General features: G+C 41.6%; 1 protein-coding gene across 1 annotated transcript; it reads left to right on the forward strand.

Annotated features, from left to right (window-relative positions):
• Window positions 1–1,885: 1,885 nt before the first annotated feature.
• otogl (otogelin-like) lies at window positions 1,886–26,898 on the forward strand. The gene is made up of 57 exons (XM_053319118.1): window positions 1,886–1,958; window positions 2,294–2,336; window positions 2,694–2,739; window positions 2,998–3,076; window positions 3,188–3,280; window positions 4,575–4,729; window positions 5,203–5,324; window positions 5,617–5,822; window positions 6,301–6,425; window positions 6,716–6,822; window positions 6,984–7,090; window positions 7,311–7,436; window positions 7,526–7,634; window positions 7,719–7,765; window positions 7,848–7,993; window positions 8,088–8,214; window positions 8,389–8,566; window positions 8,638–8,762; window positions 9,074–9,283; window positions 9,673–9,841; window positions 9,987–10,061; window positions 10,302–10,345; window positions 10,720–10,885; window positions 12,069–12,176; window positions 12,328–12,466; window positions 13,175–13,309; window positions 13,449–13,595; window positions 13,702–13,821; window positions 14,034–14,150; window positions 16,547–16,703; window positions 16,930–16,956; window positions 17,102–17,281; window positions 17,362–17,640; window positions 17,729–17,846; window positions 17,936–18,015; window positions 18,178–19,037; window positions 19,449–19,626; window positions 19,731–19,873; window positions 19,961–19,984; window positions 20,124–20,216; window positions 20,309–20,498; window positions 20,791–21,008; window positions 21,213–21,354; window positions 21,434–21,619; window positions 21,761–21,973; window positions 22,244–22,348; window positions 22,463–22,570; window positions 22,690–22,791; window positions 22,879–22,983; window positions 23,163–23,203; window positions 23,310–23,373; window positions 23,551–23,729; window positions 23,835–23,939; window positions 24,017–24,136; window positions 24,827–24,872; window positions 26,497–26,576; window positions 26,698–26,898. The coding sequence occupies exons 1-57, from the start codon at window positions 1,886–1,888 to the stop codon at window positions 26,896–26,898; spliced, it is 7,788 nt and encodes a 2,595-aa protein (XP_053175093.1).
• The last annotated feature ends 263 nt before the right edge of the window (window positions 26,899–27,161 follow it).

Genomic DNA, 27,161 nt, shown 5'->3' on the forward strand with positions numbered 1-27,161 from the left:
AACTGTTTTCACTTCTTTTAATTGTTATTTGCCAAAGAAATGGTACTTTCTAATGCTACCAGAGTATAACACTGATTATAGTGTTGGAATATAGCCTAGAATGAGAGTTATGGCAAGAGAAGTGTGTGGGCATCACGCTTTATAGGTTTTTCTGCAGCATCACAGCCAAAGTGGAACAGGACAGTCTGGACTATCAAAAAGAATATAATCAAAATATGTATTTTCTCACTTCTGATATTACTTGAGAATTACGTAATAAACCAGTGTGACTTGTCATATTAGGGAAAGCACAGGTGTTCCTGAAACAATTAATGATGACTTTGTTCTCATTCAAGCATCAGTGAACTGTGACAATGCAATAAGGAGCCAGGATACACAAAGCCAGGACCCTGAAACTGAATTCAGCCATCATCATTCATTTTTATTATTTACACCTGCTGCCTGGAGATCTATTAGATGTTATTATGTTAATTTATTTTCCTCTCATTCATTTTAGTTTTACTATTATATCTTCATGTAATTTCCACTGAGACATACACAATTATGGTAAATTCAAAAGTATTTGTAAATGAATACATGAGAAATGCAATAAGCATCACTCATCCTTTCTATTTTTGACAGAAGTTCTTCATTTTATTCTTTCAAATATTTGCAGTTGTCAGTGTAGATGCCAACAGGAAAAAAGCAGGTTAAATTCGTAGTGTATCCTCCCTTGTATTTTGTCTACCTCTGTCTCAAATTCAGTGACCATTATAAGCTTCACAATAGTACTGCTTTACATATGGAGCTAAATTAGGGTCATTTGCATTCGAAAAAGTGATTTGAAACTGAAATTCCAAGTTTTGATATTGAATGAAAAAAAATATTATTATTGTAATTTGAATAAATGATTTGTTTTTATGCAAATCTTTTCATTTTTACAATTTCAAAATGTTCTTTTCGGTTTCAAAACTCATTTTTTCAGTTTCAGGTCAATTTCTTTCAGTTTCAGAGTTTTGACCCTGATTTTGCGTAGTGTGCGTGGTGTCAGGGGGAGGGGCGTGGACATAATGATTGACAGCTCGTGTGTCACGTTCAAGTTGCAAGCCAAAACTTGAGCATTTCGGTTACCAATTCAAAGAAGAGGAAGCATTTCAGTCAATCATGGCTACTGCTCCTTCAGGAGAAACCCTAATTTAGCTCCTTACAGGCGTCATCTTCGTACATTTAGCAATTAGCGTTAATTATCTTAATTGTAACCGTTAACTAGTTACTACCATTAACGTTGGGTTAGTTACCAGCATTGCCTTTCAGGATTTTAATTAGTTAAACTCCTGTTGACGTCTGGCTAACGTAAACTTAGCTACGTTAATACAGACACTGATAAATGAACAATTCAATACTCAACTTTAATTAGCTACTAAAACAAACCTTTGTCTGGCAACTTGGCATACCTGGTGTGGGTTACGGCTACACTATTTCGGGTTAACGTTACCGTGATAATCACAAATGTAACGTTAATAGACAGTCTGGAGTTAAATTACCTGCCTTGTTGTGTTTGATTCAGTGGCTGTGCCCTTCTCCTCTGCTTGTGTCTACAGCAAGTGTCCCATCTAAATCAAGCGGTGGATTAGAAATGTAACTGTAAACCTTCGTGATGGAGGACAGACCTGCGAGCCTGTCTGCTGGCTGAGGATGTTGGAGGTTTAACTTACCTGCCCACACAGGTGTACAGTAAGCGACTCGTCATCCGCTGCAGGCTGTCGCCACCAGGTAACATTAGTTTTTTTTTTACAGCGACGAACAAGCATCATCCAGGTTTTACCAAATATCCTAAATCCTTTCCTCCTGGGACCACTGAGATGCACCGTTAACGTTTCGGCGGGATTTCCTTTCGAACTCTGAGATGAACTTAAAGTGGACTGTGAAACGATTTCTTCTTATGTCGATTTCAATCTCCCACTTGCTGGTACTTGAGGGTAAGTTTACCACCTCTACTTATTAAAATGATGTTATTGTCTCATAAAATATGCTGCCCTTCAAGTATTACAAGTTACATACAATAATTACAAGACTGTTATAGGAGGAACATATCTTTGTGACTTCTGTCAGAAATATAATTATTTTATAATCATCACGTTAAATATAAAGCTGCTCTCCTCCCGATTATTACTGACACGGCATCTAACTGCTACATCATTACAAATAGACATTAATACCATAAAAGTTTGTAATTGTGCACTTCAGGATTGTATATTACATAATTAAGGTTTACCTGACGAGCAGTAAATGACTTGTCTGACTTTGTGTTTAGGAGCTCAGAGACGACTTTCAGTGGCAGAAGGAAGACTACAGAGGTAAATCCAAAACAGGAATGGAATACATTTTTCTCTGTTATCAATGGTGTGACCAAAATATAAGTAATATAAAAACATTCTCAGGTCATTCTCACATAATATTATAAGCTGACTATTAACTGCATTTGCAATTTCTGTTTCTGTCACTAGGATTTGTGACAGAAACAGAAACTGTGTGTGTGTGTGTGTGTGTGTGTGTGTGTGTGTGTGTGTGTGTGTGTGTGTGTGTTCATGCACTTTGTGTGTGAGAGTTCAGTAGAGAGGAGTTTTGAACCTGAATTCAAGTGGTGTAAAGTGCACTTAAGTCTCCCCTCTGACTGTTTCTTCCCACTAATGTGCATGTTTGTGTGTGTGCAGAAGGGCTAATGCACTCCGGAGGAAACGGGATCTCCTCGGGGAGGAGGTTGGTACACTACACCTAAGAGAACCAGAGGAGGTCAGGGCACCCACATGCGCACAACACCCTAACCGGCACAAAGCTGTCTTTGTAAAGAATGAGACACACTCACTTACTCATACACTTTCTCCCACTCACCTGATGTAACTTTTAGCTTACAGACACAGGTACACTAATGGTACAGTACATTGTCACTGATGCTGTTTAAGCTTGATAATTATTTCAGGATCTCAGGACTCTAAGTACTGTTCTTTGTTTTACAAGACATACAGACCACTGCTGTCAGAGGGTACTCTATCCCGCAGTATTTTACACAACTACACAGCCAGAGATTCCTCTTCAGGTAAATACACTTTATATGAAGTTATCCCAAATTCATTCATAGAAGCTTAATACTATCATTACCCATATAGAGTAGGGTAAGGGAACTTGAGTGTGTTCATATCTTTCCCAGAATACTGCGGTTGCCTTAATGGTGGCTGGTGTCAGGAGGACGGTGTGTGTGACTGTGATCAGTTCCAGGCACTGGGAGACCGCTGCCAGATCAGTGAGTAATACATACACTCAAACATACACACACACCTACACGTCTTCCTTTGGTTTCATCCACACAACAGTAGTACTGATTACCTTTTGGGTGACTAGCTGGTTAGCATGCTTACAACTTTTGGATAACAGTATAGAGTTACATACTCAGTTGTTCAAAAATATGTGGGTGTGTATGGGGTTGTTTGTGTGTACGCATCAGACTCTCCAATCATTCAACAAAAATGAATTACTGTATACCTGCATTAATTATCAGATTCCCCCAGATCTCTCTATCTCTCATACAAATCCACTATCCTCTACCTCCATTCATGCACACGCACATATACACACACCACACATACACACACACTCAGACTTTCCTCTCTACAGCAGCAGATATAAAACTACGCTTGAACTAAGTTAATAGTGCTGAGTGATGGAGTTTCTGGTTTCTATATTCTGCCCAGACTCCTTCTACAGTATATCGGTAGATCTGCGCTCACAATTATTGTAAAGAAAATTTTCATTTCAACAACTAATTTAGTGTTGACATACATGTTGGAAACATTATAGCTCCTAGTAGACCTGTGACTGAACTGAGGCTTGAAATGAAATCTTATATTAGATTATAGAAGATAATTAAGAATGTATATTTTTTTCAAAATAAAATAAAAATAGCACGAAAGTGGGTCATAACAACAGTGTTTCGTGGGGAGAAAAAAGTCAAAAAAAACTATCTGAATCCAAGACAAATTATCATGGGCTCCTCAGCTCTACAAACAAACTGAGACAAACATTTATTTTTCATAGGTTTTGAAGCTCAGGGTAACAGAGCTGATGCCAAATATTCATTAGATTTGGAAATTTTAATTGAATCGTGTATCTTTGATCTATGATTTGTAAGAGGTGATCATACTGTATATATAAAATGTGCCTTTTTGAATCACTATGACAAGCCATTTACTGACATGCATACATACATGATAAGATGTGACTCACTATCCCTATCCTCACCCACTTTTGTTTTTGCGAGGGTATTAGGCAGCATCTTGGCATACTCAACTATGGAGACTTACTGTAACAAAGGGCTTTTTTAGAACATTCAGGTATTCATTTTCTACTGATAAGTTCAATGAAATAAAAGATGATGAAAGAAGAAATTTAAAGATGAAAAGAGACAGGATGTATGATTTGCCTCTGCAGTTTAGTGAAGTGTCAATTTCTGCTGAAATTCATTTGTGACTCCACATGAAACTAATCCACTTCATCATTACAGCCGTCATGTCTGAGTGAACTGTCCCTTTTCCTGTTAGTACCTAACCAGGGCCAGGATAGAGACGGGATCTGCAGGTCGTGGGGTCAACACCACTATGAAACATTTGATGGAATATATTTCTACTTTCCTGGAACCTGCTCTTACATTCTGGCTCAGGACTGCCACTCAGCTACACCACAGTACACGGTGTGGGTAAGAGCATACATATTGAAATTACCCACTGAAGTATGTAACCTTTATGCTTATTAGGTAGTGTTTTTTGAGCATACATACCATTCTACTATTGTCAACACTCTTCAAGCTCTTATCATCATGTCCCTCTGGTAAGTTATTAAATAGTCTGTCTTTGGCATTGATTATGTTCCCCTTGTGAGTAAGTTACTTAAAAATTAAAGATTGAAGTCCTGAAGTCTCAAAGTGTTTCTAATTTTGTTTGTCCCTTACCTTGTGCTTTGAACTTTTTGCGAATCATAGTCTTTGTAAATTGAGGTGTTGCAGTTATTCAGAATACATACCACAACAGCCTTTTCTGGCTGTTGGTGGCAGTGTCATTACTAGACCGGTTATAGACTGCGGCTAATCCTTGTTAATAAATGTTTTTTTAAATTTTAAATGTAACATTTTTACTTTTTTGATTCTTTTCATCCGCTCTCTTGTCTGCATAGGTCCACAACAGCAGAGTGTGTGATGGGAGTGTGTATTCATGCCCAAGAGCTCTCAGCCTGTTCTTCCCAAATGAGGAGGAGATCCACATCTCTGGATATCAGGTTCACCAGGGAGGACGCAGGTGTGTCCATGTGTGTATTTCCTCTGCAATTATGTAGAGGGAAAATACATCTAGAAAGCTTTAGAGATGTTTTCAGTAAAACAACTTAGTTTCTTAACACATCATCCACATCCACTGTAAAACCACAACACAGCATTATGAGCATGATTTTCAAATAGCTGACTTTCTCTATCACTCCGTGTGTGTGTGTGTGTGTGTGTGTGTGTGTGTGTGTGTGTGTGTGTGTGTGTGTGTGTGTGTGTGTGTGTGTGTGTGTGTGTGTGTGTGTGTGTGTCTTTGTGTAATCAATCAGACTAAGTCTGCCCCAGACTATAGGTGGTGTGTTTATTGAACGACTGGCTGATTACTTGCTGGTGAAAAGTGTTTTTGGGTTCTCTTTGGCCTGGGATGGAGGCTCAGGAGTCTACCTGAAGATGAGCGAGGACCACCAGGGTGCCCCCTGTGGCCTGTGTGGGAACTTCAACCACCTTGCAGGCGATGACCTCACCACTGCCCGAGGTAAGACCGGCCTGACCGGCCCCTCATCCTCTTATCCCTTCTCTCAGCACCCACTCACCTCAATTATTATTATTATACTCTCAACACTGTTTCTGACCAATTATAGTAGCGGTGGGACCTGGAGAGACCAGAGTGGAATAACAGGAGAGAAGTGATAGTTTGGGTTTGAATGGTTGGAAGGAGCAAGAATCCTTCCTCAGATGACCAGTAATATGAACTGCGCTCCCCCTTGTTTGAGCTGTCTGGTGGAGTGAGGATGAGAGTAAACAAGTAAAACGTTTCTGTGTGTTGAGCTGCTTGGGACTCATTTACATTGTTCCTATATTAGCAGATTTTATCTTATTATGCCTAATACAAATATGAAGAGTCAGAAAAAAATGTTTCTTTTATGTGCTTTTTTCAATGGTATGGAATAACTGTATATCCTGCATTTTTATCTGTGTGCATATGTGTTTCAAGCCTTGACTGTGTGTTTTAGGCATTCGGACTGATGAGCCTGCAGTATTTGCAAACAGCTGGGCAGTGGACCTTCCTCATGAAAGAGCCTGTCCCTCTGTAGACCTCGACTTCAATGGGGCCTGTGAGTCTGAGTCAGACATGGATGTAAGAACCACAGAAACACTCTTTCATCTCAGTGCATACTAGGGCTGAAAACTGACAGTGCAATGTGCCCATTATGAAAGAAAAACAAATTGGGCCCACCATATAAACATTTTTACTGCTTGTTGAAAATTAAAGCTAGCAGCTCCTTTTCATAACCTTCAAAATAACCAGGATGGTCCTTATATGCAAAATATAAACTACAGTTGTATTTGTTTTGCTGTACACTACAGTACTTTTCTAATATTTTAAATGCTGTGTTTCCTAATTATGTGTATGGTTCATGTATGCAGGATGCCATAGAGAAATGCAGTGCACTTCTCTTCTTCCCATTTCTGTCCTGTCATGAAAACATAGACCCAAATCCCTTTGTGGCCAGCTGTGTCTCTGACCTTTGTGTGTAAGTCAAAACTCCCAGTGGCTATTTAAGTTTTTCCTCCACCCTTTTCTCTTTGTTGTTGTTGGTATAAGCCCTGTTACAGAAATAAATCTACCTTCCCTCACTAGCATAAAGATACCAAGTTCCTAAAAAACATTTTGTACATTTAAAAAAAATTTCAGATCTGATGATGAGGAAACATTTTGTCGAGCCTTGGTTGAATACACCCGAGCCTGCTCTCATGTTGGATATCCAGTAAGGGAGTGGAGAGACAGCTTCCCTTCCTGTTGTAAGTTACCACTGAAAAATGGCAGATTAATGCTGTTTGAAATGTTGTATCCTTCAGTATATTCAGTATACTGTATATTATAGGCTTTACATCTACAAAACCATATACCATCAACAAAATCTAATCTAATTAAATGTTTTCATTTCACATGTTCCACTTTCACATCAACATTTATTTCATGCTCATGTTCTCTTATTCGCCTTTCTGTGTTTGTATGTAGATGATGGCTGTGAGGAGAGTTTTGTCTACAGAGACTGCATCAGTTGCTGTCCCCCCACTTGTACATTTGAAAAAGAATGTCTAGGAACCAATCTGCATTGTCTGGATGGCTGCTACTGCCCTGATGGTATTTTTAAAAAAATTAAGTCTTCCTAACATCTGTCAACGGTTCTATAAATTACCTCTACTCTTATTCTCCAATCCTCTTTCCCATAGGGCTTATCTTACAAAATGGAACATGTATTGCTGTTTCTCAGTGTCCTTGTGTTTACCATGGTACTTCATATGTACAAGGACATGTGATTCAACAGGGATGCAGTGTTTGGTGAGTGTGGACTTGTATTCCATAGTGAGCATAAAATGTAGCATTTCCAATGTGCTGTTAACCTGCTATGCTGCTGTTTTTTAGTGTTTGCACAGGAGGATTGTGGAACTGCACAGAGAACAACTGCACAGGTGAGTTTACTCTTTCAGACAAATAGTTACTGAGAAAGCAGTGAAAACAAATTCTGTGTTTTACCTCTTTTTTTCTCCTTAGCGGAGTGTTCAGTGATAGGGGACGTGTTTGTGACAACATTTGACGGGAGGATGTTTCTCCAGCCTGGGGCATGTCAGTACGTCCTGGCAAAGAGTCGCAGCAGCAGCAGATTCACTGTCACACTGCAGTATACTACCTGTGCTGAGGTAACAGGCACAATTACCTGCACACACAGTGATCAACCCTGCAGTATCATTTATAGATGTAACCGGCTATCCTGTGTCGTCTGTGTGTGTGCAGCAGCAAATGTGTATTCAGTCTGTGACAGTGGTGTTGGATGAAGATGTGAGTCATCAGATCACTTTGACCAGAGAAGGGGAGGTGATAATTGGTGTCAACCCAGCGCCTGTCCTGCCCTATATTGATGGTGCAATTCACAAAAGCTTTGAATGATACATAGCAAGTTTATACTTGATGCAGAGTTTACAATGACACAATTCTTCTTTGCACTTTTTAAATTAAAAAAAATGATTATATCTTTTGTTGTTTATACTAATTATATCTTTGTTAATGAGTGTTGTTTGTTTCGGGGTATATATAGATGCACTGGAAGTGCGGAAGATGACCTCTGTATTCACACAACTGAAGGCAGGGATTGGTTTGAGGCTGCACTACGATGGTCGAGGGGGACGGGTCTACCTGCAGCTAGAAAACCAGTGGCGTGGACTCACACTTGGCCTTTGTGGAACCTTCAATGGAAATCTACGAGATGACTTCCTGTGAGCGAATACTTCCCACTTATAGATTAATGTTAAAAACAAACTATGTCTGATTGTGTTTGTGTGTGTAGGTCTCCAGCAGGTATGATAGAGGGTACTCCTCAGCTTCATGCCAATGCTTGGAAGGTGTCCTCTGCTTGTGTAGCTCCAGTTAACCTGCCCATAATAGACCCATGTGAGATGAACCAGCATAATGGTAATTATGATTTCATTTTTTCTTAATGCTTTGATTGTATTTTTTTTTACCTCAATTATATATTGGAAAAATAGAAAGAGTGAAGGGTGACCTGAAATCAAACCATGCATCACATGAGGATGAGAAACTTCATTGGCGTAAATGCCAGCAGCTCTACAGACTACACTACACATCCTGACATCCTAGTATTATTGATTCCTCAAGTGGCACTGTACTGTGCGGATTTTAGGTATCAAGGTATCTCAGCTTGTTCAGACCAGATTTATAAAAAGTATTGTATGGTATAAAATGTGTTTTGTTTGTTATTCTAGTATTCTATGCATCCCAGTGTGAGGTGCTTTTGGGGAGTGTGTTTGCACGGTGTCATGGCTACATCAGTCCAAACATCTACCAGCAGCAGTGTCGTTACCAGGCCTGTCGGTGTGGGAGCAGTTGTCTGTGCACAGCACTGGCTCACTATGCTCTCCTCTGTTCCAAACACGGAGTCGACATTAATTTCAGATCACATGTTTCTGAATGTGGTGAGTGTTAAGCTTGTGGATTGTTTTTATTTATAAGTGATTGTGTTTCGAATACATTCAGATGTATTGCCCAAAATTCACTAAATATTCACTAAAATACTATAGTGTATGCATCAGGCAGACTTCATTGTTCATCAAATGACAACACATATAATGTAAATGTACACATATGCTGTGTCAAAATCACTCCCTCATTCACTTACTCACTACTGCCTATATAATAAGACAATCAGTACAGAGCAGTAAATTAGGATTTCAGACACTGATCATCAGTTTGCATCATCACTGACAGTTGTGGAATTGCACAAAGGTTATTGTTAGGATTAGAATTTGAGAAATTGCATTCTCTTGTGCTGTGTAAAAATGTGTGTTACTGTATGTGTTTACAGGAGTGGTGTGTGTTGGAGGAATGCTGTACCACTCTTGTGTGTCATCCTGCGGGCGGTCCTGTCGGGTTCTGTCTAGCACTGACACGTGTAACCCTGACGACTGTGCCGAGGGGTGTGGCTGTCCAGTCGGCAGTTACTATGACGACATTCGCCAGCGCTGTGTGCAACTGTAAGACTTCACCACCTCATATATCATCCTAATGATCATCATCCATTGTCATTTGGCAGAGTTGTGCACACAGACAAAAACACCAATGCAAAAAGCATCATCATTAATTCATGTAACTGAAATAATGTCATGAGTTTATCCTCAGGTCTCAGTGTCACTGTTATTCCATGGGTGGTGTGTCACAGCCAGGGGAGGTGACCTTCAGTGCCTCTGGCCCCTGGTGAGTCACAGTTGGCCTTGACCTGCACTGAGCGTGAAGACTCACTTTGGCGGTTCTCCTCACTGCACACAGTGTAACATCCGTACATCGATACTTTGTCTGCTACATTTGAGAAAACAATAAAAGCTTGAGTGTCAAATGAGACGTAGAGCACTTAAAGTAACCTTGTGTTTGATAACATAACACTCGCTCTCCCAAACACTCACCCTTTTTTCTCTCTCCCTTCCTGTCCTACACCAGCTTGTGCAGAAATGGGAAGATGGAGTGTATGCCAGACGAAGAAGGTAACCCCTTTGCACTCCCCCTCCATTCAGTTCCTCTCATTCCTTCCAACAACAAAGTGCTTTTTCAGGCTGTGTCCCTCTTGCTGAAATCAAGAGCCTTATGTCTGTAGTTGTTTCCCGTGACTGGCTGTTGCAGTTGAGGTTTAAGACGATGAAAGCATTGATTTTCTTGAGTGCATGTATATATTTGTGTGTATGTGTGTGTGCACTCGGTCTGTTATAGACCACTTTTGGAGACAAATTTCAATCTTAGGACCAACGACTTGGGGTGGCTTGTCCAGTTGGGGTAGTGGTTATGGTTAGGGTAAGTCTCCATGAAATGAAGTCTGTGTAATGTCACCTAAAGTGTCTGTGTGTGTGTGCGTGCTTTATAGAGCCAGACAGCGTAGAGGTCGGGGAGTGTCCAGAGGGTAAAGTGTATCACAGCTGCACTGAGCAGAGAGGAGGCGTGGCCTGTGCACGAACTTGCCGTAACCTGATGTTGAACCTCACCTGCCCTCCCAACACACCGTGCATTCCTGGCTGTGTCTGCCCTCCTGGGTAATATAAGCCCCTATTACCTTCCAAAATATTTTCGTGTCTTTAGAAACAATACCAGTCAAAACATGCGATTAGAAAGTAATTCTTCCCTCCTTCCTTCCAGGGAGCCTCGGGTTTCCGTTCATTTCAATGTGGTATAAAAATACTTGCAGATACTTAAAAAAATATGCTTCATCAGAACATTTTGTTGCCTGCATGTGTTTCCTGCTTGCAATTATCTTACCATGGTATGATATTATCACTTTGACCAAAAAAAAGAACAAATTAGAGATGTAGATTGTTCACTTAGCTGCAGTATCAAATTTCAAGTCTTGCTAAGTGGATTTTAGAATTCTAGTGAAAGGAACTCCAGAGGCTGCCTGCAAGGTAGGAAATCATTAGTCAGTCCTCATCTGTAATGAATGAACTAAATCTTGCACAACCACAGGTACAGTCTTTAAAGGTGCGTTTAATCAGCGAACAATGACACAGCATTGCTTTCATCAGTTGGGAATTAGAAGGCTTTATCAAAGGTATCTTGACAGCACACAGACACAGTCATAGGGTTTATATTTATTTTCACTTAGAGGTTAGGCTTACACCACTGGGACACTTATAGCGCTTTTCCACTACACAGTTCCAGCACGACTCGACTCGGTTTTCTTTGCCTTACCACTAGGGATAGAACCTGCACCTGGTACTTTTTTAGTACCTGTTCTGCTGAGGTTCCAAGCAAGCTGAGACAATACTAAATGTGACGTCAACAGACTGCCGGCCACTGATTGGTCAGAAGAGTTGTCGCTGCAAGAGTCATGAGCCATCCCACATAAGAATCAAACCCGGCATTTTTAAATACCAACAACAGCGTAACAGCCATACAGCTCAATTTTCTTGCTTTGTGTGTGACAGAAAGCCACATACAGCAGCAAGTACACCACTGCCTCCATGTCCTCCATTGTTTATGTGTTTGTGTCACGTATAAAACAAAGTCACGGCAGTATCGCTGAGCCGTGCTATGACGCCCCCGCCCACGTTGAGTAGGTAGCCTACCTTTTGGAAAAGGTCGTTCCTGGAACCGTGTCGAGTCGAGCCGAGTAGTGCTGGAACTGTGTAGTGGAAAAGCGCCATTACTCCACAATATGGGTTTAAGTCAGGTGTTTGCATGTTCTGTACCTCTTATTTAATGTGTGTTTTATGTATGAAGGTTGGTGCTCCATCATGGAGAGTGTTACTATCCAGAGAATTGTCCGTGCGCCTGGCTAGGCCTTGAGTACCTGCCTGGGGAAATAGTGGAAACGCAGTGCTACAAATGGTATAAAACCTTACTGTACTCTTCATTTGTATCCATGAATAAAGAAATAGTTAGATTGTGACTCATCTTTAACAAACTATATGTCAAAATGGATAAAATTGCACTTTCTATTTACTTTTTACATGTACATCCCATGCATCTGTTTCCTCAGTGTGTGTCACCGTGGCTATTTTAACTGCAGCTACTCACCATGTCCAGCTGTGTGTACTGTCTACAGCGACAGGCACTACCATACCTTCGATGGCCTTGAGTATGATTACCACTCTGACTGTCAGGTCTACCTACTCAAAGTGAGTGTTGTGTGGTTATCTATGGTCTTCCAAATCAGGGCCAAATTTTGGGACCCAGCCCCTTGTGATAGATTGTGTGCAAGAGGTGGTATGTGTTTGGAGGCATAGGAGGAGCATCTTTCACATTTCCTGGCATAGACTGTTTTGGATCTGGGAATAAAGATACAAGCCTATTTCTGATCTTGGACTATGGAGTGTTTTTTAATTAGAGCAGATTAAGGTGTGTGTGTGTGTGTGTGTGTGTGTGTGTGCTGGTGTGTTTGCACCATGGTAATGCTAGCAGACGTTGGGCAAAGCTGTAGCAACACAAAGAGACCAGTGTTCACTTCAAACCCCAGGGCTCCTGCGCTCCCAGGGATATAGAATTAGAATTAGCAGAACAGACATTCCAATTCAGACCCAACAGACTGCCGGCCACCACGCAGACCTGAAAAGAATGGGGAAACTGGTCAGAGCAGTGTCTTAGCCTAGAGTTCCTTCCTCTTCTTCTCACCTCTCATTTATCCATGTTGAGAAAGTTTCCGAAACAGGTAAAATGAAAGTTGGAATATGGCAGGTGGAGTTTATTTATTGCATTTCTGGTTATTGTAGCTTTAGTTAAGCAGATTTTTTTTAAATAAATGAACAATGTGTGTTGTGTTTGTAGGACAGAGATAAGGAGATGAGAAGAATATTTTGTGAATATAATCACCTTTTCTCTCTCACCAGAGTGCAGGAGAAACCGAGGTGTCCATTGTTGCCCAAAACAAGGACTGTTATGAGAGTGGCATTGTGTGCATGAAAATACTGGTTATTCACGTGGGACTTACCAAGATCTACTTCACTGACAACTCTGGCAACCCTGTACGAACTACACACACAATCACTCTCAGATAAACTATGTACCTGTGTCTTTTTCTTACCCTTCAAAATTATATTTGGAAAAAAAAATATCCACTCTCATTTATCTTATTTCCCAAAAAATTGTATTGTCCTGCCCCAGAGCCCATCCACTGTTGTGGGTCGAGGGTCAGAGTTTGAGCTGTGGAAAGCAGGCTACTACACTGTGGTCCACTTCTCCAATCAGGACCTCACCATCCTCTGGGATCGCAAGACAACTGTACACATCAGAGCCGGTCCTCAGTGGAAGGTCCGTACTAGCAGTTAATTTTTATTCTGACAGATTTCCTCAGATGTGTACTGTTATTATGAAATAAATCAGAAAATATTACTCAGTATCTGCTCTTTTCCTCCAGGGCCTCCTCAGTGGACTGTGTGGAAATTTTGATAGCGTGACAGTGAATGATATGACCACCTCCAGCCACATGGAAGTCAATAATGCACAGACCTTTGGAGACAGCTGGGCCCTGGGACAGGTATGAGTCAGCTCATCCCCTCTCCTTTATTAATTCTCCTTGTACCCTCTTTCTGTCTTTGTCTGTCTCCATTTACTCACTCTTTCACTCCTCCAGAGCCCTCTGTTGTCCCTGTAATTTATGTGTGCTTGTCTCCCTCGAGTCCACTGTGATATTTAAGAGTAATCAGACTCTCAATCATCTTCTCTGTGTGGACATTTTGTGTGTTTTAGTGTGAAAGTGACTATGTCATTGAGCGACCGTGTGAAGGGGACTTAGGGAGACAGCCGTACGCCAAGAGGGAGTGTGCTCTCCTGTACAGCGATGTTTTTGCACCCTGTCACAACGTGGTGAGTATCACTGGACTGACACACACACACACACACACACACACACACACACACACACACACACAAAAACGTCAGTATGCAGTAAAGGTACTGTAGCTGTGGAAAGGTTATCTTGCTTGCAGTGGGAGAGTAGTAGTTGGTGAGGGGTTATGGGAACAACTCTTAATTGATCCCAGAAAGCACAGTGTTCCTCAGACACAAATACCAAATACCACACCAGATGCAAGATTACGCACTTGAACAGACACACTCACACAGACACATACTTAAATTGTTGGGTAAGTATAGTATTGCCCTATGTGGCCAGCAGATGGAGCCATGTATATGTGCACAGAAGTGGTCAGTTGGCCACTACATAAAAACTGAAGCCACCCAGATCACTCACTTGATTTAAATTGAACATTTAAGAACTAATAATTAAATGTTTATTCAAATAGTGACCTAAAAAAGCTTTAATGTGTGATGGATTCATGGTTTTAAAGGTGTTTTTGAATCTAATTTGATTATTTGATTATTATTATTTATATTGATATGTATTATTCATATTGTAAGAGCTTCTTTTGTTTAGTAGATTAAGTGCTGTCATGGCACTGGTTTGAGTTTCAATCCCTTTCCAGTGAGATACATTTCACATAAAACAATGCTTATCTGCAGCTTTGTAACATACGAGGAAGTTAACCTTTTGGCTCTGTTTTTATCATGCAACCTGCTGATTTGTCCTGTTGTATTTGGAGAGTGGCGTAAGTATAAGATAACTGCTATCCAATCAAACCAGATATGTACAATTTGGGAAAAATTGTTCTTTTTTTTTACTTGTGTGTGGAATTCAGGCCAAAAACAAAATATACATGATTCATATGTATCTTACTTTGCTAGTATAACCAGAAACATGTAGTGAGAAACATGGCCTTGACCAGCTCTTTTCTCAGATGCTGTTGTTGTTGAGGCTTGTATTGTAGGGGAAAAAATCACACAAATAAGTAAATCTTATGACATGACATGTTTTTCCTGAAGACTTCCAAGAGGCTTTGCTACCCCTGCTCTAGTGGATTCTGTATTCATTAATTCATTCTAGTCATGCAGATCTCTCTTCAGTATCAGGAATCTAAGATTTAAAAACACAAAGTTAGCCAAATGTCCCTGTTTTATAGTCTGGCTAACACTAGACCCTACCACAAGTGAGGTAGGGTGTCGCAGGGAGCCGTTCATTTTCTCGTATTTGAGCCATAGACTGTATGATTTGAGCATATTATTTGAGGCGGAATCAAGGAATATCGGTCAAATGCTTCTGTACGCTACTGGACAAACTTAAAGCCAATCATATCAACGATAGACAATGACGTATTCAGAGCCTGTAGGGAACACGCGCGAACACATCCTTTTTATGAAGGAAAAGTCACGTAGCAAGTGAACTTGCCTTCCAATTTATTTAGCACACAATCTACTGCTGCTAGTTCGAACGGTTGCTGCAGGAGGAGTTAAGATGGCGGAGTGAGCGGTAGCGTTTTCTGCAGGCTCTATCATTAAAGTTTTGAAACCGTCCTAGACAAAAAACACTGTCAACTACACAGAAAATTGCACAAAAACTCACCAAGCCCCACGGAGTGTGGTTTCTTTGAGGCAGACCACTATTTACTTTCTGTTTTTTTTTCAACGTGATTGAGATGGCTAACGCTAGGAGAGCGGCTAAATCCCTAACGCTAACGGGCCATGACTACAACCTGACGGCCCTGAGGGAGGCATGTGATGAAGAAGAAGTTAACGACATAGAGGCAATAGAGGAAGAAAACCTGAAAATGTTTCATGACCACACACCATTGCCCAGCCCAAATTCCCAAAAAATGAAACCAAAGTCCCAAGACACAAACAAACAGCCGGACAAATGAAACCATCTTCAATGCAATTAAAGCTCTGATAAAGAGCAAGATGACAGATAAACTAAATTGAACATTACCTTTTTAGAAGCATGTCCATAACAATTAAATGCAGGTCTGCTGCTCCAGTGAGAATGTAAATGTAAACAAACTGCCAATTCAATGTGCTTCTTACTCTTAAATGTTAGAATTGAGATCTAAGAATTACTGGGCAAGTACAATAGCAAGTGCCAAAAACACAGTCCCAGTTAACTCGCCTTTGGACAGACCAACTCATTGCTGCTGCATTTTGCCTTCCTGTCTGTCATAGAGCTCATCTGATCCCCTCTGCGCCAGAGGTTGACCCACATTCCTTTGTCTTGATATCTCATCACTCCTTTACAGACTGAATTATTGAAAACTACTCACCCCCTAAACAAGACCTCCCCGAGTTTCCCCCAGTGAGATTTGGCCTGGTTCACTTTACGATGGTGTGTGTATGTCTGTGTGTGCTGATGTATACATGGTGTATGTACCCTCCAGGTGGATGTGGCCTGGTTCTATAGGAACTGCCTGACAGACACTTGCAATTGTAACCGCGGGGGTGACTGTGAGTGTCTCTGCACATCCATCGCTGCATACGCACACAAATGCTGTCAACAAGGAGTTACAATACACTGGAGATTGCCCTCAGTGTGTCGTGAGTATACACACTCAGACACAAACACACATGTCCATAGTACGTTAGTCTACTTTGAGTTGTGACCCCTGCTTACCTCTTTGACCCACTTCCACCATTCTCTCTGTCCACCAGCCAATATACTTTCAGTTATCTTCTTTGTCATGTACTTTCTTTCCTTGTCGTGTGATTATGTCTGTGCTATTGACATCCTTTGTAACATCTGAACTGTCTTGCTCTCTTTCAGCCTACGACTGTGAATACTATAATCAAGGTATTTATGAAAGTTGATTAGTCTTTTTCAAAGAGCTATTTTGTTGATTGTCATTTGAGGATTTTCAAACTTTACACACTCCCTGATTCCTTGAAAGCTTTTCACTAAACTAATTTCCTCTGTCTCTCACTCACTTCCACTACAGAACTAGGTGAAGGCCCATTTTCCTTAGTGAGTGCAGTGTATAATGACACCATGTTTGGGGTGAATCGCACCAGTAACTCAGTGTTTGTTCTGGTGAGAGAGAGACCAGGGCAGCTGCCTGCCCCAGGCCTACTGTTCAACTTCATGATTACAGCAGGCTTGCAGAAGAATAGAACATCACGTAAGCATCCACATCTACACAATTACACACTGCTACTGTTTTTTTTAGGTAAGTTAACCCCCATTTGCTTATTTTCCCAGGTGTTCCTGTGGTGTCACTGGAGTCTGCAGAGAGACCAAACTATTTCCTCGTCATATCGGGGCGCACCCGTCTTCAGTTGGAGCGCTGGAGTCGAGGGGAAGGGTTCCGTCGCAGAGCTACCTTTATCCAGCATCATGGCCTGTTTCTGCCCAGTCACACCTCTTTTGAGCTTGTCAGCCAACCTGGAATCTTTTTGACACTGACACGCACTGCCGCACGAGCTCAGAGATATGACACCTCTGATAGCTTCAAAGCCAGCAGTAGCTTCATACTGGAGGGTCAGAACTACATGCATGTAAATAACCCACATTCACATGAATGCATATACAGATAGATGTTAACTAATCAGGTCCTCTCCTCCGGCAGAGAGCAGTTTTGTAATTCCTTACCGTATGATGTGTGAGTGGCGTTATCAGGCCTGTGCGAGTCCCTGTGTCCACACATGCAGTGACCCTGAGGCCACACGCTGCCAGTTCCTGCCTCCGTAAGAGCCTTGGTTCATTAAAAGTACTCATTATACACCCAGCATAATCTATGCTTAGCTCAAGTGCTGTAATTGTTTCTGTGTTTCAGCGTGGAGGGCTGCTTCCCACGTTGTCCCAAGAACATGGTCCTCGATGAAGTCACTCGAAGATGTGTCTATGCAGAGGACTGTGAGTATAGCTAATGAGTGTTTTGCCTTAAAGGTGCAATGAAACGCTCAGTCTTTCTATTACAATACATAGATCTAGTTGTGTTAGTCTTGTTGTTATCTTGAATATAATTTTACCAAATGCTGTATGTGCTTGTAATATTGGGCTACTTGTCTCCTTTAGGTGTGACTCTTCCCCCAACTCCTACTCCCTTTGCATATGTGACGCTGTCCAACAGAACTACTACAGCACCACCAACAACTACAACCACAACAACCACTCCAACTACTACCACTACCACAAGGCCTACAACTACCACAACCACTACCACCACCACTAGAGCCACAACTACCTCCTCCACTACTGTCAGGCCCACGACAACCACTGTAACCACTACCACTTCCACTACATCAGTCACTGAGAGTGTCACCCCTTCACCATCACCCTCTGCTCCACCTACGACCCCCACTACTCCCTCAGCCCCTCCAGAGACAACCACTCTCAGTACGACCATAATGACCCCCACTCAAACTACAACAACCACGACGATCACCACAGCAACACCCTCTTCTGTGCCCACTGAAGCTACTAAAGTGCCCTCCACTTCTTCCCCTCCTCCCCCTACTACTCTTGCTTCCACCACTTCTCCATCCTCTCCTACCTCCACCATTGTTACCACATTGTCAACACTAGCGCCAACATCTCCCATAACCTCCACCCTACCTCTTCCAACCTCACCCACCACACAGCCACCACCCGTCACAGTTGTCACAACCACATTAGCCTCCACCACTCACACCTCTGTCCCTGAAACTACCACCTCTCCTCAACCTGCACCAGCTGATACAACCATAACCGTAGAGACCACCACCCCAACAGACACGTCAACAGTTGCTGTGACTACTACAGCACCACTTCCTACAACCACTGAGCCTACGACTGAGCCTTTAACCACAGAAATAGTCACAAGCCCCGACACCTCTCCTACAGTAGAGAAAGAATTGACCACTCCTCCGTTCCTCTTGCCCACTACCCCCTGTACAGTAAGTGTTCCTGTTACTGTTTTAGCATAAACACACATAAATAGACTATTCATGACTGTACCCACAAAATTTGTGTGGGTCAGGATAATGTGTCCTGGAAATAATTGCAATGTTTTCAAAGATAGAGACAGTTATGTAATTAAATACCTGTACGAATGGGTTTTATATTTGTGTTATAAGTGTCTATTTCAGTTTGTGTACCATTCTTTAAATGTAATACTAATTATAAAATACTGAATTTATTTGCTACTTATAGGAATATTAGCATGAATATTAAATTGTAAAATGTTTTTACTATTCGTTGAATATGTTATACAGTACATAGAATATACTCTATGAATAGTATTCTATATAGTATGTATATTATCTATTTACCATAGTGTGTAAAAGGCAATGGTTATGTCTCCGCAGCCTCCATACTCCTACCGTATAGATGAGTGTGCAGAGCTGATCTGTTTCAATGGAGAGCTTCTGCTTCACAACTCCTCTCTTCATTGTCGCTTTAACACCACCCAGCCCCAGTGCAGTCTGCTGGGCATGCCCATCCTCATCAACACAGATGCCTGCTGCCCACAGTGGCAGTGTCCATGTAGGTCTGGTTGCTTCACATTAAATAGCAGTGATGAGGTAAACCAAATGATCAACAATCAAATGATGTGTGTGTATATTGTTGCTACCATTTCTTTTCGCCAGGTCGATGCACTGTGATGTCAGACCTGCGTGTGATCACGTTTGATGGCAACAACGTGGCCTTGTATGATAACGGCTCCTACATTCTGGTTAACCTGCCGAGAGAGACTATTATTGGCACTGTGGAGAAATGTCCAACCAGCCAGGTAAGAAGCCAAGCAAAGGATAAAATATGATCTTCAAACCTCTAAAAACTGATCTTTTCCTGCAGTGAATTATGTTTCTTTTTGTAGAGTGTAAACTCCATCAGAAGAACAGTGAGTACAGCCTCTTCTCATCTATAATACAGTTGTATTTGCATCAGGATCAAAAGCTTATATTCATCCAATAAATATTGTCTTGTATCATTATCATCTAATCTAATATCATCTATCATCTAATTTCACTTCCCCGCAGAGTCCTACAGGTGGAACATCTGGTCTGTGTTTTAAGAAACTGAACATCACTACCTCCTCCTACAGGATCATTATCAACCGACTGGATCGCAAGGTTACTGTCTTCACCTAATTTACTGTCAAAGGTTCAACTTATCCCACCCAATAATATGATTTGTGTGTGTGTCCCTGCCCATCTGTCTTTAGGTGTCAGTGAATTACAGGCCTGCTAGGCTCCCATTCTCCCGTCACACTCTTTATGTGGAAGACACAGGCAGCATGTACCTGATCCATACACCTGGCGGGGTCAGCATACAGTGGTATCACAGCACTGGTATCATGGTGCTGCAGTACATCACACCCAGTAATGCATCTGTGCCCACTCGAGGCCTGTGTGGTGAGTCCACACACACACACACACACACAAACAAACACAAACACATCCCAGCTTTGACTCCATCAGCACAAGCCTCATTTATCTAAGTGCCAGCTCTTAGCACCTAAAGGCTTAATGTCTAAACATCAGCATCACTTTGACTTGAGTCATTATGTGATATGACAATTTAAAATGTTGAGAGCCATTTGGTTTAATTAGGGAGTTTCATGTGCACATTATCTCATTCCACTTTGATATTGTTCACTGTCTATGCAGCAATAAAACTAACAAACACTGAAATTCTATCTGCCAGGTTGTTGCGATGGGAACCCAGAGGATGACCTTAAGCTGCCCAATGGCACAGTAGTCAGAGAGGTGGGAGACATGATGCTGTTCCTTCAGGCTTGGAGAGTCCAGACTACTGATGATACTGAACACACACGGAGGGTTGGAGACAACTGCACCACTGGGGACTGCTCCACCTGTCTCTCCATGCTCTACCAGAGAGCCTTCACACCATGCCACAGCAAGGTAGCTATAGTATTCACAAAAATGTATAGTATTTTACCGGGTTTTTTTTGTTTGGTTACTTATCTGTTATTCCAGTGCAGCAACAATCGTTAATTTGTTGATTGATTAAAAAAAACTGTTTTGAAAAAGCAACAGATTAATCAATAATGAAAGCAATCATAAGTTGTTGCCCTATATGACTTTAGCCTGGTTGTGTGTTTGAAGGTGCCTCCAGAACAATTCTGTGACATCATGTGGGCGGGGGACCTCCACTACAAGGATCATCAATGTGACTTTCTGGCGGCATACGTGGCGGTCTGCTACACTCATCAAGTCTGCATCAGCTGGAGACGACACAACTTCTGCCGTAAGTAGACACTCACATATGCAGATGTACTCACTCATGTTTCCCATTTGCTCATGCATAAGTGCATGTCATCCTGTAGCATTGCGGTGTCCCCCTGGTAAGGAGTATCAGCCATGTGTGAGCACCTGCACCAGCCGCACCTGTCTAAACAGAGAGTACTATGAGGAGACCACCTGCTCCTTCATCAGAGAGGAGTGTGTGTGCCGCAGTGGAACCATCCTGCACCGTGCTGACTCCCCTTACTGTGTAACAGAGGACCGCTGTGGTGAGTGAAATAGTAATTACACACCTTTTGTAATGAACACTGCACTGTCAAAGAGACTACATAAGTTTTGGGCTGTGTTTTACATTACTTTTTGAATCTAACAGTATCCTTGGTGTATTAACTTGACTGTGGGTTATGTAGTGTGCACAGATAATGAGGGTAACCCCCGGGCCCCCGGCGAGGTCTGGAATGGCTCTGCTCGTGGCTGCTGTCTGTACAAGTGTATGGAGAACGGCTCTGTGGTGGCTATTGAGCCTGACTGTAACTCTGTCCCTACACCACTGTGTGAGAGAGAGGGAGAGTATGTACTGGATGTGCTGGAAGAAGGAGCCTGCTGCCCAAAGAAGATCTGTGGTGAGGTTCAAATTTGAACTTGTTTGACAAGCAAAACTTTTTGGCCTAATATGAACCCATAGGAGGTGCTGTTAAGAGATCATGGTTTCATTCTTTCCCTTCACTATTATGTTTAAATATTACATAGCTGATGGTTATCCAATTCTGTAGTTTACCAGTATCATCAAATGCTTAAAATAGTCCAAGTTGCTTTCCTCTTGGTTGAAAATCACAAAACCAATGAATTATCTTTCCTTTCCTCATTTTATTCACTTTTTTGCTCCCTGTCAGAATGCAACATGACCATCTGTAACAGCGAGGCTCCACCTTGCGATAATGGGAACCGACTTGTGATTGGTTACAGTGCTTTGTCCTGCTGCCCAGAGTATCGATGTGGTGAGTGCAGACTTCCGTTCAATTTTCCTCCATTCTCTGCAAAGTGACATGTTGTAAACTTTGGGCTGAATATTTGCTTTCACTAATCACTTTGCTGTAACTGGTCTTCCTAAGAGTGTGACCCCATGGCATGCCCTCCTGTCTCGGCCCCCGACTGCAGGGAAGATCAGTTTCTAGTGGAAGTCAGGGGGGAAAAATCCTGCTGCTACTCTTATCTGTGTGGTAGGTTTTAATGTGATTCAAAGGCCAATTGAAACCTTCTGCTATGGCGCCTTCTTTAAAACTTGCATCAATTATAGCAGCAAAAATGTAAATTTGTGGTGTGTTTTCTATCTGTGCAGTGTGTGAGTCATGTATTGAGCCCATTCCAGCTTGCTCACATGGAGAAATTCTGGCTGTGGATCTAAACACCACCAACAGCTGCTGTCCACAGTACCACTGTGGTAAGCTGTGTGTGAGTATGTGTACATGTCTATGTGTGTGTTTTGTGTCATCAAAGTCACATTTATGCTTTTTCCCATGTGTTGCAGTGTGTGATGTCAACCTGTGCCCTGAATCATCTGTGAGCTGTGCACCTGGCCTCTCTTTGATTCAAACTAATGTCCCTGGGCATTGCTGCCCACAGCAACACTGCGGTACTCACACTCTTACACATACACACACACACACCAGCACACAATTAAAACCTACAGTATATTTTACTGCCACATTGAGTTGATAATTGAAGCTGTCTCAGACGTTTTTATGCCTGTCACGTATTTGAATAAACTTCATGCCACCTCTCTCTTTAACTTCCTCTCTCTGTCACTACCAGAATGCCAATGTGAGGACAGCTCTTCCCCTGTCTGTCAGGTGGTAAGTCAGCAAAAAGCTGCATCACAAGTCACTGTCTTATCATTTTTTTGCTAGAAGGAAGCACAAGTGAGCAAATCAGTTAAGTCAGCACTCTGTTTTCCCTCAGGGGGAGGTGGTGGTTGAGGTTCCAGACAGCAGCACCAACTGTGGCTGTCCTCAGCATACATGCCGTATGTGTAATGCAAGCATGAAAACACACAGATACACTCAACTTACATAAGTGTGCCAATAGACATTGTTTCATCCACTGCTTCATTCACCTGACCCTTAACCTATATATTTACCATTTGTCACATACAGTGTAATGATTAATCTTATGTATGTATATTATGTGCGTCTATGTGTAGAGAAGGCAGAGGTGTGTCTATTCCAGGGGGTGACAGTGCTGGGGCCAGGCCAGTCTCTGGTTCAGTACTTTGAGGGAGAGTTATGTTACACTGTCCACTGCCTGCATCACAGAGATACAGACACTGGCTTTTATGCCATGGAAATCACCTCTGTCAACTGCACCCAGAAATGTGCATCAGTATGTATCCAAGATATTTTAATTGTGAGAAGAACTTATGTCATCTCTTTAAACATAGCTTTTACACCACCTCATCTTCTTGTCACTTGTCCTCTCTATTTTTAGCACCAGGTATATGTACAGTCCACAGATCCTCAGGTGTGCTGCGGCTCCTGTAAAAATGTCTCTTGCACTTTCACCAGTGAAAATGGAACTACAGAGCTTTTTGCTGTAAGAGTGAACACATCCACATCCATATGTGCTAAACACTGTTTTCAGAGCAATACAGATTTTGATTGTGTGTGCAGGCAGGGAGTTCCTGGGTGGAGAACTGTACACGTTACGACTGTATGGAAACAGCAGTGGGAGCCGTGATACTCGCCTCTGGGGTGGTTTGTCCACCTTTCAATGACACAGAGTGTATTCAGGTCAGGATCTCTAAAATGTACTGTAGGGTTATTCTGACTGTACATGGGAATCGTGGGGATAGCTACAGTAAACATGTTCACTACATGAATAATAACCTCAATAATTACAGTACATAAATATAATGTATGTAGGCCTGCCACAATAATGACATTATTGGCTAATCGTACAATAACCTAATTATCATCATGTCTATATATCAGCTTATTGTATGATACATGGACATGACCTTGATCATTTTTGCTTTACTATGCTATTATATTATCATTATATCAGTGGTATAAAATGGTCTTCAAATGACAATAATATCGTTTATGGCTATTATTTCTGAGACAATATATTGTCCATCAAAAGTAATTATTGTGACAGGCCTAACTGTATGTTCTGTTTTATTGTTTTTTGTGTAGTGCAGATACATAGATAAAATTTTGTCTGCTTACCTCTCAAAAATTATCTACCGTATGATCATAGATGATAAAATTAAAAATACAAAATCAGATACAAATTAACTTATACTGACTGTACTGACTGCTCATACTCTTTACAACAAACATTTTAGATAAGACCATTTAAACTCTTACCTATCAATTGAGGTGAAAAATTGACTAACATAACCTTACAATATGTTGAATGTGTTTTATACTCATTGGAGTCTATCCCATTAAGTCTGGTTTCTTACTCTCTTCCTGCAGAATGGCGGTGTGGTTCAGAGTTATGTGGATGGCTGCTGCAGGACATGTGAGTCTCCAAATTTATTAGATGCTTCTGGTAATGCTTTCAGCTGTCAATCAAAAGGGTGAGCGCCTTGTTGCCTGGCAGTGGATGGGCTTATTGGCTGAGTGGTTGGGGGTGTGGCCTGTTGTAGAAGGTGGAGATGAAGCCTGTTGTTGGCCTACTGTACTACTATATTTCCCACAATCCCTGGCTTTCCCAGCTTGGTGGAAAAACTCAAGAAAATAATAATAAATTAAATTAAATGATAAAATATTATTGCACTTAACATTTAGAAGTCAATATTTAACCTTCTGTTATCATGGTGACAATCTGTGTACTGTAGTTAATGTCTACTTTACAAAATTAAACAGAGTAATAAGACAATTTTTAGGTTGTTTGAATTAAATCTTTTTAAATGCATAAATAATCTCTCTCTGTGGATTCAGCATTGCAGCCTCGCCCGCTTGCCTGCTTTACCAGTGACTTTGCATTTTGACCAATCGGGGTGCTCCATGGTGAGCGTTTTACCAATAAGGATGCAAGATGGTGCCAGGGCTAGAGTTCGCCCTGCTGAGCTGCTCTTTGTAGTACATCAAGTGACTTGAGTTTCTTGGCTGGCTGCCCGGAGTAACCCGAAAAACAGAAAAAAATCCATGTGCGCATGCCAGCTGCACTGATTCCCTCCTCTGTGTATTTGTGTGTGACGTTGAACTGTGTTTTCCGCATCAAACGTAACCTAATGTGTGTTCTCCTGACGTTCTTTGAACCGGACGGCTGCGGTCCTGACGATGCTCCCAGGTTCTGGAGTGGGTGTTTTACCATTTACCGTTAATCCCGTAACCCCCACCGGTAGTACTAACTGTGACACAGGTACCACCACCTTGCACTATTCCCACTTACAATGATGTTTTGACATCCCAACTCTCACTGACTCATTCACCTTCACTGCCAGGCTTTCTGTTGGCATGTAGGTAGATGTATGTGTGATTCTGTTTTTGTAGTTGTGTATCTGTCTTTTCCATTTCTTCCTCTCTCTCTCTCCTAAGTCTTAAAACACATTATAAGATGACATTTAACCTTGCATGAATCCCAGCTACATATCCATCAGTGTGTGATGTTGAATATAAAAAAGGTAAGGCAAATTTAAAGGTTAATACCTGTTCTTAGCCAAATGAACTCCACTGTAACACACAAAGCAGAAGATCATCTAGTCCTTTCATGCATTCCAGCCCTGCACAGAATCCATTTGACTAGCTTTGATTGGCTTAAAAGTAAGGTTAAATTTAGGTCAGTAGCCAATAGGAGAGCCAGATATCTGCTGTGAGAACTATGCCCCCTGTCAACCATCTGTCAATCAAAGCAAGCTGCTACTGCTGGGCAACAAAAAGCCCCGCTCAATAGGCCTTTCAGGGTTTACAGTAAAAATGATTAAAGGATTTGTTTGTGTGTGTGATCATATGTTTGTTGGTTTGTGTGCGTGTGCTGTGTGTGTGTGTGTGTGTCTGTGTGTGTGTTTGTACTTGCACCTTCATGTTTTCTGGTGTTAAAAGATTTGTTACAATGATGTTGCAGTGTAATATGTGTAAATAATGCATTTACTTCGGAGTGTTACCTTGTGCGTCCATGCTTTTTTTGTGAATACGTGTAGGTAAAGAGGATGGTAAGACATGCAAGCGGGTGGCCATTCGGACTACCATTAGAAAAGATGACTGCAGGAGCAATGCGCCGGTGAGAGAGAAAAGAAACATGCAAGCACAAAATGAGGAGGCTGAAAAAAAATGATACCATTTATAAGAAAAACACCTACTATTATGCCTCCCGCCATCATCCTCTCTCCCTCCTCTTACAGGTAACAGTCTATTCTTGTGATGGGAAATGTCCGTCCGCCACAATATTCAACTTTAACATCAACAGTCACGCCAGATTCTGTAAGTGCTGCCGCGAGAGTGGGCTACAAACTCGCTCAGTCACGCTTTACTGCTCTCGCAACGCCACAGTCGTGGAGTATAACTTCCAAGAACCTCTGGACTGTTCCTGCCAGTGGAATTAAATAAAGTGTCCAGCCAGAAAAAACAAAGGAGGGCTTAGGGGATGAATGAGGGTACTTACAGTGCTAATGGACAAGCATGAAAACCAGCCATGTTTCATTTTGTTTGTCTTAATAGTACACATTACAACACTGACCATGTCGTACTGTAGTTGTAACAAAAAAGATATTGAAAATAACTGATGTAAGTGGGAGATTGTTTTCAAGTAGTTTGCACTTTAATCTTTATTTTCTTCAAGATCTGCTGTGCCAACCCAGTCAGCTTT

Source organism: Scomber japonicus, chromosome 5 (genome assembly GCF_027409825.1).
Source record: "Scomber japonicus isolate fScoJap1 chromosome 5, fScoJap1.pri, whole genome shotgun sequence".
Taxonomy (NCBI): domain Eukaryota; kingdom Metazoa; phylum Chordata; class Actinopteri; order Scombriformes; family Scombridae; genus Scomber; species Scomber japonicus.

Excerpts from the sequence above, each read along its gene's own strand:
- otogl (XM_053319118.1), top strand. The coding sequence starts at position 1,886 with ATGAACTTAAAGTGGACTGTGAAACGATTTCTTCTTATGTCGATTTCA. Across the intron at positions 19,874-19,960 it reads AGAAATGTCCAACCAGCCAG|AGTGTAAACTCCATCAGAAG; the intron begins GTAAGAAGCCAA and ends TTCTTTTTGTAG. Across the intron at positions 23,204-23,309 it reads CTTCCCCTGTCTGTCAGGTG|GGGGAGGTGGTGGTTGAGGT; the intron begins GTAAGTCAGCAA and ends GTTTTCCCTCAG.